This window comes from Grus americana, chromosome 2 (assembly GCF_028858705.1).
Source record: "Grus americana isolate bGruAme1 chromosome 2, bGruAme1.mat, whole genome shotgun sequence".
NCBI lineage: Eukaryota > Metazoa > Chordata > Aves > Gruiformes > Gruidae > Grus > Grus americana.
The window spans coordinates 78,810,354-78,824,403 of record NC_072853.1 but is presented as its reverse complement, the minus strand read 5'-3'; the positions used below and the strand labels follow the sequence as shown (position 1 = coordinate 78,824,403).

The following is a 14,050-nucleotide window of genomic DNA, read 5'->3' as shown; positions in this document are numbered from 1 at the left end:
GAGGCAACCTACCCAGCTGGAACCATAACTGTCTTTTTGAACTTTTCATGCCTCTTTTGCTTTCACTGTTGTGATCAAGGTTAAAATCAAAGGATAAATTTAAAGCCAGAGAAAGGATAGCCTAATGATGTTTGTCTTTTATTGCCTGATGTCCAAGACTAAGCCAAGGTCACTATACTTTCTGTATAAGGAAGACTTCTGCATGCAGATAAGTAAAGCACCTGATCTGTGGCATGCTCCCCTTCCTAGTCAAACCACAAAAGCCTTCCCTTGGAAAATCTGGGAGAAATTCACTCCAGTGCTGCTGAGTGCTGAGAATTGTCTTTTTTCAGAGGAAATCCCCTGGGAGACACAATTCCAATTACTGTTATCAGAAAGATTGCTTCCTTGCTTGTTAATGTAGTATAAATAGATCTAGCCCAAAATAAGCAGTTGCTGGGGGTTGCGTTTCTATAACATTTCTCAGGGTGACTTCAGATTTCAGGGCAGACACGTGTGACTGTAGGGAAGGGACAGGAAAGACTGGAGACAAAATATACAGGGCCATCCCAGACTGTGGCGAAGGAGAGATGAGGCTTACAAGGACGGCTGTGGGTAAGTTATTCAAATCCTGGTTTCCCTTCAAGCTCTGCTGCCCACAGAGCAGCGTGGGGGCAATGAATTCAGGTGGCCAAACTAAAAGTCAGTTTGCTGATGGAGTGCCCTGAAACCAGAAGCTAGCTTTGAACCCTGCAGCAGCTCTAGTAGTTTTGAGGTAATGGTCAGTTAAACACAACTCTTTTTTTTTTTTTTTTTTTTTTTTTCTCTTGAGAAGGAAGCTGCACGGAATTTTTGCCTCTAGCTGTTAGCAGTAGTTCTGAGGTTTATGCTTTAGGATCCAACGAAGGAAAAGAGCTGAAGGGGAAAATATATAGGGACATCTGTCACATTTGACAGTGTAATGCACGCTTGACTTTTGAAGGCTGATGTTTGTTACTGAGACTTCAGACATTTATCCACCAATTTAAGCCATTGCTTAAAATAACTAGTGGTTCCAGGAGTGAGCCAGACAAAATTATGTTCTTGTGGCCAGCATGTGTTAGCATTTAGAAGTCTAAAACACTGTGCATGGTTAAGAGATTAAATTTGGGCATTCAGACTGGCACTTGTGGTAGGGACTGTTATAGAGGAAAAATATAGATACACGTGGTAAAAATACAATAAACCAAGGAGAGATTAAAAAATATATATCATTGAAGTAAAGTCTCTTATCCCTTGCTTATTTAAGATTCTAATGGCTGTGTGTGCTAGCATCTGAACTTTCAATAAAAATATTAAAAAATTAAACACAAGTGTGTTTAAAATCATAGAATCATAGAATCATAGAATGGTTTGGGTTGGAAGGGACCTCAAAGATCATCTAGTTCCAACCCCCCTGCCATGGGCAGGGACACCCTCCACTAGACCACATTGCCCAAAGCCCCATCCAGCCTGGACTTGAACACTTCCAGGGATGGGGCCTCCACAACCTCTCTGGGCAACCTGTTCCAGTGCCTCACAACCCTCACAGTGAAGAATTTCTTTCTAACATCTAATCTAAATCTACCCTCCTTCAGCTTGAAAATGTTAGCCTATACAAGAAACATTGCTGCAAACAGATAACCACATGCAGCTGGATTGTCCTTGAACTGTCAAGTTGTTCTTAAACTTAGGTAGCAACCTAACCTGCTTGGCTGCTGAGTTGTTTCTAATAGTGGTATTTTGTTTCAGGTATGCTGATATAAAAGTAGAAAGTACTTGCTAAATTAATTTATTTCTTTCAGAGATATTTTTATAGGAGAACAGGAAAGTATATGGCATAGAAGTCAAGACAAAATGGAGAATAAGACTCATAAAACCTACCACCACCCTCCAAACTAAAACACCCGTTGGTTTTTAAGTCCTTTGCATTCACCAGTGCCACTTCCACAACACACATCTCTTTCCTGCACATCTACAAAATGAACCAGTACAGCCAAGTTTGACTCCAGAGCTAGAAAAGTGACTCTGTACAATTCAAATGACTAAATAATGGAGTTCTTTTTCAATATGTTTTTGGGTGGTGTTTTTTTTATTCATGACTATTTTTTTAAAAAATTATTTTGTGTTATTGTGGATTTGTCATATGAAGAAAATAGCCAATTCTAAAAGCTGTTCTTTCAGTTTTGATTTTGTTGTACTATGTACCCAACAAAAATTTTATGAGATATCTTATTTGCCCTGTTGCAGTATGGATTGTTGTGAAGTTGGCACAGGACTTGGGAACATTAAAGAAAAGAATCTTGTGAATCCCAGAAATGCGAGACTTTAAAAAATTAACATTGTTTTTGAACAGAAAGAGTGGGTGATCAGTGTGCAAGTAATTTGGCTATGGCACAATTTCAGGGAGCTCTGGAATATGAAGAGGAGAGGTTGGATGGGTTGTAATGTCAGAACCCACTTATTTTTCCTACACGTACATTCCATGGCTTCCTGCAAAGGGCTGGATGGAAACAGCCCAAAGAATAAATTACCATGTTATATTCTATGTACCTCCCTGAACACCCTCCCCACAAAAAAAGGAGGAATTGTCTCCTTTTTTTTTTTTTCTTTTCTTTTGTGTAGTTAAAAATCTAGAAGAGGGAAACTGCCCAGAAGTGAAATAATTAATTTTTAAAAGGTTTGTTGCACCACCCTTCTCTATTAAATGGTTGCATATTAGCTTCTGTTTGGCTGAAAGAATATTAACATGACAGTTTTGGAAAGTTCAATGTAAAGATGTATTTCTACCCAATGGGAATCAAATCTTAATTCTAAGATGTCTGGCACTTACCTTTAAAGACTCAAAGAGAATTGTTTAAAAGCTGCATTTTCATGTGAGACTAATGGAAATGTGGGTTTTGGAGATATTTTTTCAGAGAGGTGGATTTTTTTGGGGGGTCGTGAGTCTTTTTAACTTTATGTTCTGTGAGGAAAGATATAGGTATTAAATTCTGGGAGTTTTCTCAGAGATCTTTAAAGCATTTTGCCCATCTTGCTTTGCAGTCTATTTTGTGCCTGTTCAATTTATTCAGGATTATATTTCTTGTCTCCCTGGGTGAGAGTCTATTTTCAAGATAAACAAGCAATGCATTTAAAATAACTGTGAGCCAGATAATGGGACTTCTACACCATTACTATTACATGGATTTACTTACATGATTCCACTTAATATCTGTTAGAATTGTGTAGCTGTATTTTCACAAGTTTTTTTAATGCTTTACGTGAGACTGTCTTGTGAATGAATGCTGGAAAGCATTCAAATGGAAGGTTCCTGGAAACTTTATTTTCTCCAAGCATATTATTGATCTTGTTAATTTTATTAGAAAAGGTCATTCGTTTTTGCAGGAGGAGTGTTTGAATCTCTGCAGAAGGCTTTCTGTCGGAATAAACACTAGAAATTGCTGTTGGTTTCTAGCTTCTGAAATGAGAGAAATGAACATCATAAAACCTTCACACATTCTAACAGAGTAAAAACCATGTAAGATTATTCCTCAGGGGTGAGCATCTATATATTGAGGTAATAACATTTCTTGAGAAACCTCAAATTAACAGAAACATAGATGCTTCTAATAAAGCACATTGTGCAAATTATGGAAGCGCATCTCAAGAATTTTATTTGTACTGGTTTCAACATAGTGGCTGACAACCTGTTCTTTCTCCTGCTTTCCTCACAACTTCCTTCCTTGGCCTGATCTGTCTTCGAAAACAGCATCTGATCTCTTGAGACAGCAGTGTATTATTTAAGTCAGCATCTATCACTTCAGAGTTTAGCTAAACCTTTGAAATATACACTTAGAAGAAATCGTCAGTACTGAAGAGGTTTATTGTAATCCTATGAAGAACTTTTCACAAAGATTGACGGATGCATGTGTTGTAGTTAGGAAATATATATATATATATATATATCTCTCATGATTGCTAACACATCAGGTATGCTTAAGCCTTGTTCCCCTAAATTTTTATGTGTGGACACATCACCATGGAAAGCAAATTGTAATTAGTCTCCTTTATCCTTTGAAGTATCACTAAACATTCTTTCTTTTCTGCATGGCAGGAGGAATGCCAGAACTACATTCGAGTGCTTCTTGTTGGAGGCAAGCATCTCTTTACCTGTGGAACCAACGCGTTCACTCCTATCTGCACCAATCGGACGGTAATGAGTTAAATGTTTTGTCCCACAAGCTCGAGTCCCTGTTCTGAGCCAGGAGATTAAAAGGCAGAGCGTGCTGGGGTTGAGTCCAGGCTATTTGCGTATTGGTGGGTGAGCTGATGTGTAAAAGGCTGACTTAGCGGGTGTCTGGCTAAAGAGGAGAGTTAACTGATGATCTCTTTTTGCAGTCTTTTCCTGAGCTATGGGAGAGAGCATAGCTACAAGCAGCTCAATTCCTCTTACATGACAATTTTCACGAACCTTAGGTATTTCTGAGACTTCTGCCAATCTGTCAAATTTGGTTGGTATCAATTGGTTTAGTTATAAAATGTAGTTGGGTAGCTGCATACTGTGTATGTGTTGTTCTGGAGAAGGATGAGACTACTTGTATCAGTGATTTCTGACTGACAAGAATGAGGAATCTTGGTTGAGAAAATCCGTCATTCTGTTTCTGAAAAAAACCCTAGTTGCCATTTATGTGTATCAAACAAAAAGCATCCATTAAGGATCAATAATAGTCATAATAAAACTCAAAATGTCACTGTATGGACTAAGCTGGCTATTTATTTCAGGAGGGGAGACGCTTTTAAAAACAAGGAATTACTGTATCACCAAAAAACTCCTTTGCACATTTATTGTATTTAAACCTATTGTACCTTTATTTTCAAATAACATATTAACATCATACCGTGGTTTATCCATGGAAGTATTAGGGCTACTAAATCGGAGAGATAGTTCTGCTGAACTAGAAAGCTCCTTTTTTAATCACGTTTCATGTGAAATTCTTTCCTAGAACACACCAACAAAACAAATAATAGATTTTATTTTTAAAATTGTCTGACCACTCGCTGTGGAGAATATCTTAGTTGATTCTGGCAGTCAGAACTAGCTTTGTTTTTCATAATAACAATCTGTGTAGAGATAATTAATTTTTGAGTTGCTTCTAATATAAAACATTTTAGGCAAGATGGCTAATCATTAATTTGTGTGTTTGTCGTGGTTTAGCCCCAGCCAGCAGCTGAGCACCACGCAGCCGCTCTCTCACTCCCCCCTCCCCCTTCTCTCCCCCCCCCCGCCCCCCCAGTGGGATGGGGAGGAGAATGGGAAGGAAAAGGCAAGACCTGGTGGGTTGGGGTAAGGACACTTTACTGGCACAGCAAAGGGAGAGGGGAAAAGGAAAACAAACCAAACCAGTACTTAACAGAATATACAAAACTGGTGACACACAATGCAGTTTCTCACCCGAGGACCGTACAACTCAGACCGCACGCTCAGACCCATCCCGAAACCAGACTGTCCCCGAGCCACGCGTCCTGGAGCTGCTGCTGCACCTCCCCGACTAGCCCCCCCCTTTTATAGTGAGCATGATGTCACAAGGTATGAAATACCCCCTTTGGCTGGTTTGGGTCACCTGTCCTGTCTGTGTCCCCTCCCAACTCCTTGTGCACCCCCAGCCATCCCACTGGCAGGGCGGTGCGGGAAGTAGAAAAGGCCTTGGCTCTGTGTAAGCGCTGCTCAACAGCAACAGGGCCATATAACAAAAACATCTCTATATTATCAACACTGTTTTCAGCACAAATCCAAAACATAGCCCCATACTAGCTACTGTGAAGAAAATGAACACTCTCAGCTGAAACCAGGACAATGTTTTACATACCAAAGGGACAAAAGCGAGATCAGACAACATTACAGTAAAACTTTCTATATGAGACAGTTTCAGATTGATGTAAAGGTCAACTCATTACTGTTGTACAATACTAAAGCAGATAACTGGTGGTTATGATAAGATTTTGCTCAGATTGATGCAGCTTGGCTGAAATGATAATTTTCCGGTCATTTTAATCCCTTTTTCTCATTCTTTTACAGTTAAGTAACTTGACAGAGATACATGATCAAATCAGTGGCATGGCTCGTTGTCCTTATAGTCCCCAGCACAACTCCACTGCTCTTCTCACTTCCAGTGGGGAATTGTATGCTGCTACAGCCATGGATTTTCCAGGAAGGGACCCTGCCATTTATCGCAGTCTGGGGGCCCTTCCTCCTCTCCGCACTGCACAGTACAACTCCAAGTGGCTGAATGGTGAGTGCAGATGGACCATGAGACTCATCTCTTTTTAACCCATGTTCTCGAGATTCACAGTCTTGAAGTTCCATTCGGAGAATTTGAATGTTTTTAGAGTATTGTTTATCTCATTTTAAAATTATTTTGCATAATACATTTTTTATTTTACTAGTATAAGTATTATGGCATTTAATCAGTGCAGCTGCAGTTTGTAGATGTGCACTAAAATATAGAGGTCATGTTTGCAGGCGTAGGGATGAGCTGTACTGTATCTCTCAGGTATGCTTACATGGCAAAGCTGAGTCAGCCAGAGCAGTAGCTTGCCTTGAGTATTCTTTTGTTGAGTCCTTCAAAAACCTAAGGCAGAAAATAAACAATTTAGAATGGACTGAATTCTCCTGGCTTTCCCTGCAGGTTCCAGCCTTGAGAAGCAGAAAAAGTTGTGGTTTCAAGCTGCTTAGGTGGCAGACCGACATTTTTGACGCTTATTACAGCCAAAGGATAGGAACTAGTCTGCAAAACATATCATAAAATTGTGTTGTAGCAATGACCTCTGTGTCATGGATGTTAATCACCTGATGAGGATTTCCAGCTGGGAGAAGCTGTAAACCGATAGGTATTCCTGAGATGTAACAGGGCCAGTTGCCATTTGTATGTACAAAAAAGAAGCAGATTCTTCTAAAATGAAAATTATTATTTAACATAAAATGTAAAATTAGGTATATTATAATTTGCCCATGCTTGTCTCAGTAGAAAAAAATCCCTTATTTTCGTAACTCCTGCTACATGACAAAACAGTCACTAGTCCAACAGTGCATTTCATGTTATTATGGGATTATTCTCATGTTTGAAATTAAACACAAGTATAAACCCTTCCAACTTAAGAACATTAGGTCAGCTGCAAGTGACAGACTTTATTTTGAATATTTCAGTTCTTATATAATCTGAATGCTGAATTGCACACAGTTGCTTGGTGTATTTTCCTTGTACAAAGAGGCCATCAGAGGTAGCTTGGAGAAATTTGTGACCTTCTCTGAAGGTCAGCTGATTTTAGAATATTAATTAACAAAACAAAATCAAACTGCATGGAACATAACAGAATTATAGAAGTGCAAAATAAATGTGAGAGAAAAGATGAACTCCTTGTGTAGATATCCCTGTTCAGGCACCTTTTGTCAACACAGCCATGGTATTGGAACTAATTGCTCTGCCACACTTGGGTGCTTCTGTCAAAGGGAAAAAATTCTTCACACTGAAATTTCAGTTTAACTGGAAAGGTCTTTTCCAACCTAAACAATTCTACGAATCTCTGAATCTATGTTTTATGCCAAAGGGCACATAAAAATTCTCCCCCAGACTCCTCTAATTAATCAGATTCACTGTATTTACATTCTGTCTATTTAAAGCTTCAGCTACACCTATAGATTCTCTGTTAGAGCTCATTCTTCTGCCTCAGAACTGTTTAGAATTAAATTACCAGGAGAGTGTGGCTTTTATCTTTGGGGTGGAAGAACAAGATGAGTTTTGTAATTGGAGTCAGTTCAAGCAAATCAAATAAAAGTCTGGAAGCAGCCCAGTTACCTACGTGAAAGGGAGGGACAATGTCTTCTGGGGTAACTAAGAGTTGGGGATTCATCTGCTTGAGTTGGGGATTCATCTGCTTCTATGTCAATTTGCCTGCTCATATGTGACTCAGTGCCAAGAAGCTCTGAGAGTTTTTCAGTGCTTGGATTGAAGTGAAGATTTTGCTGCTTTCAGTGAGAAAGTAACATGGATAATCCTGCAAGAAAATTAAGGCGTCAACTGGAATGGAAGCTTTCTAGTCGATATCTGTTTAGCTGCAATAGCTGACAGTTACTCTAATTCAGCCTTGGTTTAGGGGTGCATGTGCATGCACATGTGTCAGTGAATGTTTCCAATTTAAATTAAGTTTTTCTTTTACATGTTTCCCTCAGAGGTGCAATGTTTTTTCTCACTTAGATTTTTCTACTCTGCAAATCACATTGGACCAATTCAAACCATCTCTGAGGGTGATGGCGGTACTCTAAAACACAGCCGATTATCTTGCTGTGTGTTTTATTGCTATGAAATACAGACATTTTTTACTTTAATGGCTAGCCCACTTCTCTCAGTGCATTCGGGAGAATGGCCATCGATCAGGCCAAACGGACATGCCCATGTGCTTATGCAGCCTGCTGTCAGTGTTCAATGTAACTTGCAGTGAAGGATCCTGACATGAGAAGCTCTGAGTCTTCATCGTAGAAGAAACTTTGCTCCTAATCTTAATTGTCAGAAGGTCTGCATTTACAGGAACTGTGACACAACGTTAGAGGGGAAAACAGAGCTCATGTGGCACGTGGCTGGGGTGAGATCCCATGTACCCTACTGTGATTCAGCTTCTGGAATCACAGCTATCACAAATAAAGTAAATTTAAGTTGATGGCCAGTCTGAACCTCCCCATTCATTCTCATTTAGCCAGAGTCATGTATTTATTATCAGGTCCTGCATTATACTGGGGGCTTGATAGGTCTGGAAGCAATCCACAGCATCAGGTGAACAGGTAAGTTAGCAGTTATTTTCAGCATGTGTTACTGAGCATCATTCTGATCAGGTGCTTAACCTTAGTAGAGTATGGAGAAGTCAGTGAACTTTCATTTCTGTATTATCATTTTCTTAATGCATTCAACACTCAATTATCTGGCATGATGAAGAGTTGGGATAGCTTGGTTAAACATATGAATTATTCAGGATATGTGTAAAAGTAAGCTACAAGAATATACTTTGAGAGTATAACTGAAAGGAAAAAAGGAAGTTCAGTGACTCCACAGTATGTGAAGCACAAAGATCTTGAACAGGCACTGATGCAAAAGGGCGGATGGACAACACAGCAATAGTACCGGCACAGAAATCCTGTTGTTGACTGGAGCTAGTTATTGTGGAGCCATCTTAAAGGGTCTCTGAATATGCTGTTTGTTTACCCACTAGACAACTTGCTGACAGTATCTGAGATCTGACTCCCCCAAATTTTGTCTGTTTTGGCAATTTTTAATGGCAGACAGAACAATTGGCCAAATGTTACGGATATCTGCCCACTTGCTAAAAGTTTTTCCTATTTTGGAAAATTTTAGAGTGTAAATAGTCATGTCTTCTTCAGTGATGGAGGAGAGAAGCATCTGGAGGCAGTTATCAAACTTGCTCTCTTTTAACATTAAGAGTAGTAATCTATTCAGCTCTTGATTATCTCTGAATATGATCACCAGTTATATTTTTTTACCTCAAAATTTCCGTACTCTTCTACAAAAAAAAATTAATGCTCTGCTTATGGATCCTATTTCTGTCTTCCTTGTGTTCCTGTAAACAACATTAAGTGCAGCTGGGTCAAATGCAGTGAGCAGGTTTTTGACCACAGTCATCACCATGCAGAGATTCTGCTCCACTCCATGAGGAGATGCCATAGAAGGACCAGACTACCTTAGTGCTATGACCTGAGCATTCACCATAGTTCAACAGTTCTACAGCTTGGGTTGCTCACAAAGAGTTTATCAGCTGACAATGAAGAGACAAACCCTGTGTTATCCTCACCTTGCTTGCCAACCCTGTCAGTACTCTGTAACTCTGTCACTATCCTTAATCAAGAGGAACATGATCACCCAGATAAGTTAACAACTGCTGCAAACCAGCGCTCTTCCCATCCAACAGCCCAGCTGGCTGCAGGATAGTAAACTTGAAAATGTGAAAAAGAGAACCCACTTCTCCCTCTCATGATGTCATGTTTTGGCCTTCTCTTTTGTCATGTAGAGAAAAAAGTAGTGCTTGAAGTTACGCAAGTGAATATATATATGCACATACAAATGAAGAAGGCAGAAAGGCTGCTTGCCAGTAAGTTATTCTTTAAGGCGTGTTGTTTTGCTACCTACTTTCCTTTCTTTTTTTTCTCTGAGTCTGTGTGCAAGTACTTTTGTACTTGAGAGAAACGATTTGAGGTAATACAGCGTACATTGAGGATTTTGTCTAAAGCTGACAACTCTTCCACTGATTTCTTCTCCTGACCAAAGCAATCAGCAAGACCTTGAGCTTCAGCCAACTGCTCAGGTCAGTAGAGGGCAGCATGTTGCTAGAAGGTTTTAAAATTACCTTTGTAGTATTTCATAAAAAGAAGTCTGCTTTGGTCATTATTAAGTGATATGATATAAAATCTTTCATTAAGAAAAAAAAGTACACCTTGATTTACAGCTTGGCATGCTGTTTATTTGAGTCTCTTTAAGATGTCAGTGTAACGTAGAGTTTAAATCATATCCAGAGTTAACTGTTATAGTGTGCTTCTAATTAGACTTTTCTTTAGAGTTCATCTGCGAAGTGCAGCAGGGGCAGAACTCATCACCATTTGCTCTAGAGGACAGAGGTAGATGGAATAGCTATATTTGTAGTCCACAAGCTGCAGTGGGTCCAGACTGGTGAGGAAAAGCCTCCACTGCTTAGACTTAGAAATTTTTTCTGTAGTCCAACATTTACAGTTAGTAAAGGTATTTCTCCTTTCAGTACACCTCCTCAAGTCTGTAAATATGTGATGCCTCAGTGTGAAAGTTTGCGTTAGTCTGTTTCTATTTGCTTCACTTAGCCAATAAAAGGGCAAAACAGATTAAAGAAAAAATTGAAAACCTGGTCAATCCCTTTCTGTTTCATGACATGGAGAAACACTAGGACATTTGGTTTCATAATTTGTCAGATACCTTTGCTTACAATTGATTGGATCTCCAACTGTCTTGAAATACATTGTAGTTTTTTTCTTTATACTAGACATACAATGATAGATGCTATTGGAACATGTTAAATAAATAAAAACTTTGTTCTAAATGTCAAGCCACTTCATCAGTGGGCAGGCCATAGACGATTAAAATGTAATCTTATATCAGATGTAGCCCCAAAACAGGAAAAAAAAAAAAATTGTACAGATTAGAAGCCTTTCCAGCTGAGAAAGGTATAGAAATGTTTAGATTGTTCTGCTCTGCTGGTAGACATAATATTATCACTTTTTCCTCCTGCTGCCCTAAGCATTTGGTTATTAGATACTCTAAAATAGTTCTTCTGAGATTACTTTCTTAAAAACATTTCACTTAATAAAAAACTTATTAATCTAGAGCAGTCTTCACAAATAACAGTAAAATTCTTACAAAGGTGGTTTGGTTAGTGGGGTTTAACACTGCTCTGAATCCATCCCTATTATTGTTTGTTAGTGGACTTTCATTATAACTCTTGCTGCTAGTAGGATATGTGGAGAGAAATTATTACCTAAGAACAAAAATTAATCCTTTCATTTTTTCCTGTAAAGATTAATGGAAATGGTTATAATAATTCAGGGTTATCCTTTCCTTTTTCTGTTTTTTTAATGAAAAGCCTTGTAATTACCTAGTGCAAGGTTTTCTTATTAGGTAATATTTTATGTAACTCAAAAGCAGTTTGTTTTTGAGATGTGCAATTTGGTCTTTAGCTTTCAGATAAGAGACCTGACTGAAAATATGCAAAACGTGTGCTACCAGTTATTTCTTATTTTGCAAGAAGATAAATAATTACCTTCCTTTGGTTGTGCCACCCATAAGGTTGGTTCTGTTCTTTTGTGTGTATCATCCTTTTTGCCAGTATCCTAAAATGGGAGGGAAATGCCTGCTAGTTTTGAAAACCATCCTTAGGCTTCTTCACTGCAGCTGCTACTAGAGGAAAAATTTGAGTAGTTGTGCTGTGCTTTTCCTTTCAAAGCCATACATCTTCTCTCAGATGGCAATGACAGTGTAGGAGAGCAATAAGTTGATGCGAGGAAATGCCTCCCGTGACCTCCTTTCTCCAATGCCGGACTAAGATATTACAGAACACCTTCACAGCATTTCCTCACCCATCTAAAATAGAATCATAGAATCATTTAGGTTGGGAAAGACCTTTAAGATCATCAAGTTCAACCACTAACCTAACACCGCCAAGTCCACCATTAAACCATGGCCCTAAGTGCCACATCTACATGTCTTTTAAATACCTCCAGGAATGGTGACTCAACCACTTCACTGGGCAGCCTGTTCCAATGATTGAAAACCCTTTCGGTGAAGAAGTTTTTCCTAATATCCAACCTAAACCTCCTCTGGCACAACTTGAGGCAGTTTCCTCTTATCCTATTGCTTGTTACTTGGAAGAGGAGACCAACACCCACCTGGCTACAACCTCCTTTCAGGTAGTTGTAGAGAGCGATAAGGTCTCCCCTCAGCCTTTTCTCCAGACTAAAGTCCATTTCCCTCTGCCATTCCTCATAAGACTTGTGCTCTAGACCCTTCACCAGCTTCGTTGCCCATTGTTGGATACACTCCAGCACCTCAATGTCCTTCTTGTAGTGAGGGGCCCAAAACTGAACACAGTACTCGAGGTGCAGGGGGATGATCACTTCCCTAGTCCTGCTGGCCACACTATTTCTGATACAAGCCAGGATGCTGTTGGCCTTCTTGGCCACCTGGGCACACTGCTGGCTCATATTCAGTTGGGTGTTGACCAACACTCTCAGTTCCTTTTCCCCTGGGTAGCTTTCCAGCCACTCTTCCCCAAGCCTGTAGCATTGCATGGAGTTGTTGTGGCCCACGTGAAGGACCTGGATGGTAGAGGCAGGCAGCACTGCCCATGAAGGTAGGATTTTTTTTCTTCTTATCTACCCTAGGTAAAACAGCAAGGTCCACCTTCCATTTATGAAAAGACTAGGAGCCTGCTGAGGACAGAGCCTGTTCTTTTATATCTCATCTAGCCTGCTCATGTCAGGTGCCAGTTGGAGAGGCTGAACAAGGAAGGAAGGCAGGCACCCCTGCAAGCAGATCATCTGTGCCCAGCTGCAGGGAGGTGTGACAGGAGCATCAGCCACATTAATGCTGCAGAAAACTATAATACACAGTGAACCAGAGAGAAAGAAAGAACTGAGAACTGAAATACATCTCAACTAAGGGAAAGTAGAAAAAGGGACGAATTTGGGGGAACACGAACACACAAAAACCAGCATTCACCAAAGAAACAAAGAGGACAGAAATATTGGAGGCAGAGATAGAATTTCAGTAGCAGACTTACCAAGCCTTAAGGTGACAGGGAAAGGGGATGAATATGAAAGTGAACTCTGGTTTCCTTTCTGTTATGAAAAAAAAAAAAAAAAAAAAAAAACAAACTCAAAAAAAAGGAAAAAAGAAATGAAGACTAGTTCTACAGGGAAGGCCCTTTGATCATCCCCCTCCCTGCAAAACTAGATCAGAGGGAAAAAAAAGACAGTTCAAATGTTTGTAGAGAAATGGGTAAGCCATCATAATTGGGTTTTCTTTCCATACCATACCTGTCGGTTGGCAACATCTGCTTAAAGCAAGCTGGGTTTCTTGTTCTTGTGTATGTGGAATTCTGGATTCAGAGTTTTAAGTAACTGTCCAAACTTCTGCATCTTTTGATAGATCCCTATAGCTCAAACCTCTAGATGTTCTGAGTGAAGTAAGGTAGTCCTCTAAATTTTTGATCCTTGTCCCTCCCCCAGTATACTGCTATGTAAGGAGTCTATCCAGTGAATGTAGATGATGTAAAATCCACTGAACTCCAGATAGGACTTTCAAGGACTTGAGTAGGTATTAGATCAGAGTAGAGAACCGTTTCTGTCACAAAGTTTGTCACTGGCAAATTTGCATCTGCAAAATGATATAATAAATTGCAAAATATTATGCCATGTAAGAACACTTTACCTTGAAAATGAAGGAGATTTATTTGAAATAAGCAACAGGCAATAAACCAAGGAATTTTG

At 39.5% G+C, this 14,050-nt stretch overlaps 1 protein-coding gene across 18 annotated transcripts in view; it reads left to right on the top strand.

The window, feature by feature from the left end:
* The window catches only part of SEMA5A (semaphorin 5A), a 356,558-nt gene that overhangs the window by 198,560 nt on the left and 143,948 nt on the right, over positions 1-14,050 (top strand). For all 18 annotated transcript variants that reach the window (XM_054816286.1, XM_054816279.1, XM_054816269.1 and 15 more), the window contains 2 exons: positions 4,094-4,192; positions 6,056-6,269. In XM_054816286.1, the coding sequence (XP_054672261.1) occupies positions 4,094-4,192; positions 6,056-6,269 (313 nt within the window). The remainder of the gene's footprint in view (positions 1-4,093; positions 4,193-6,055; positions 6,270-14,050) is intronic.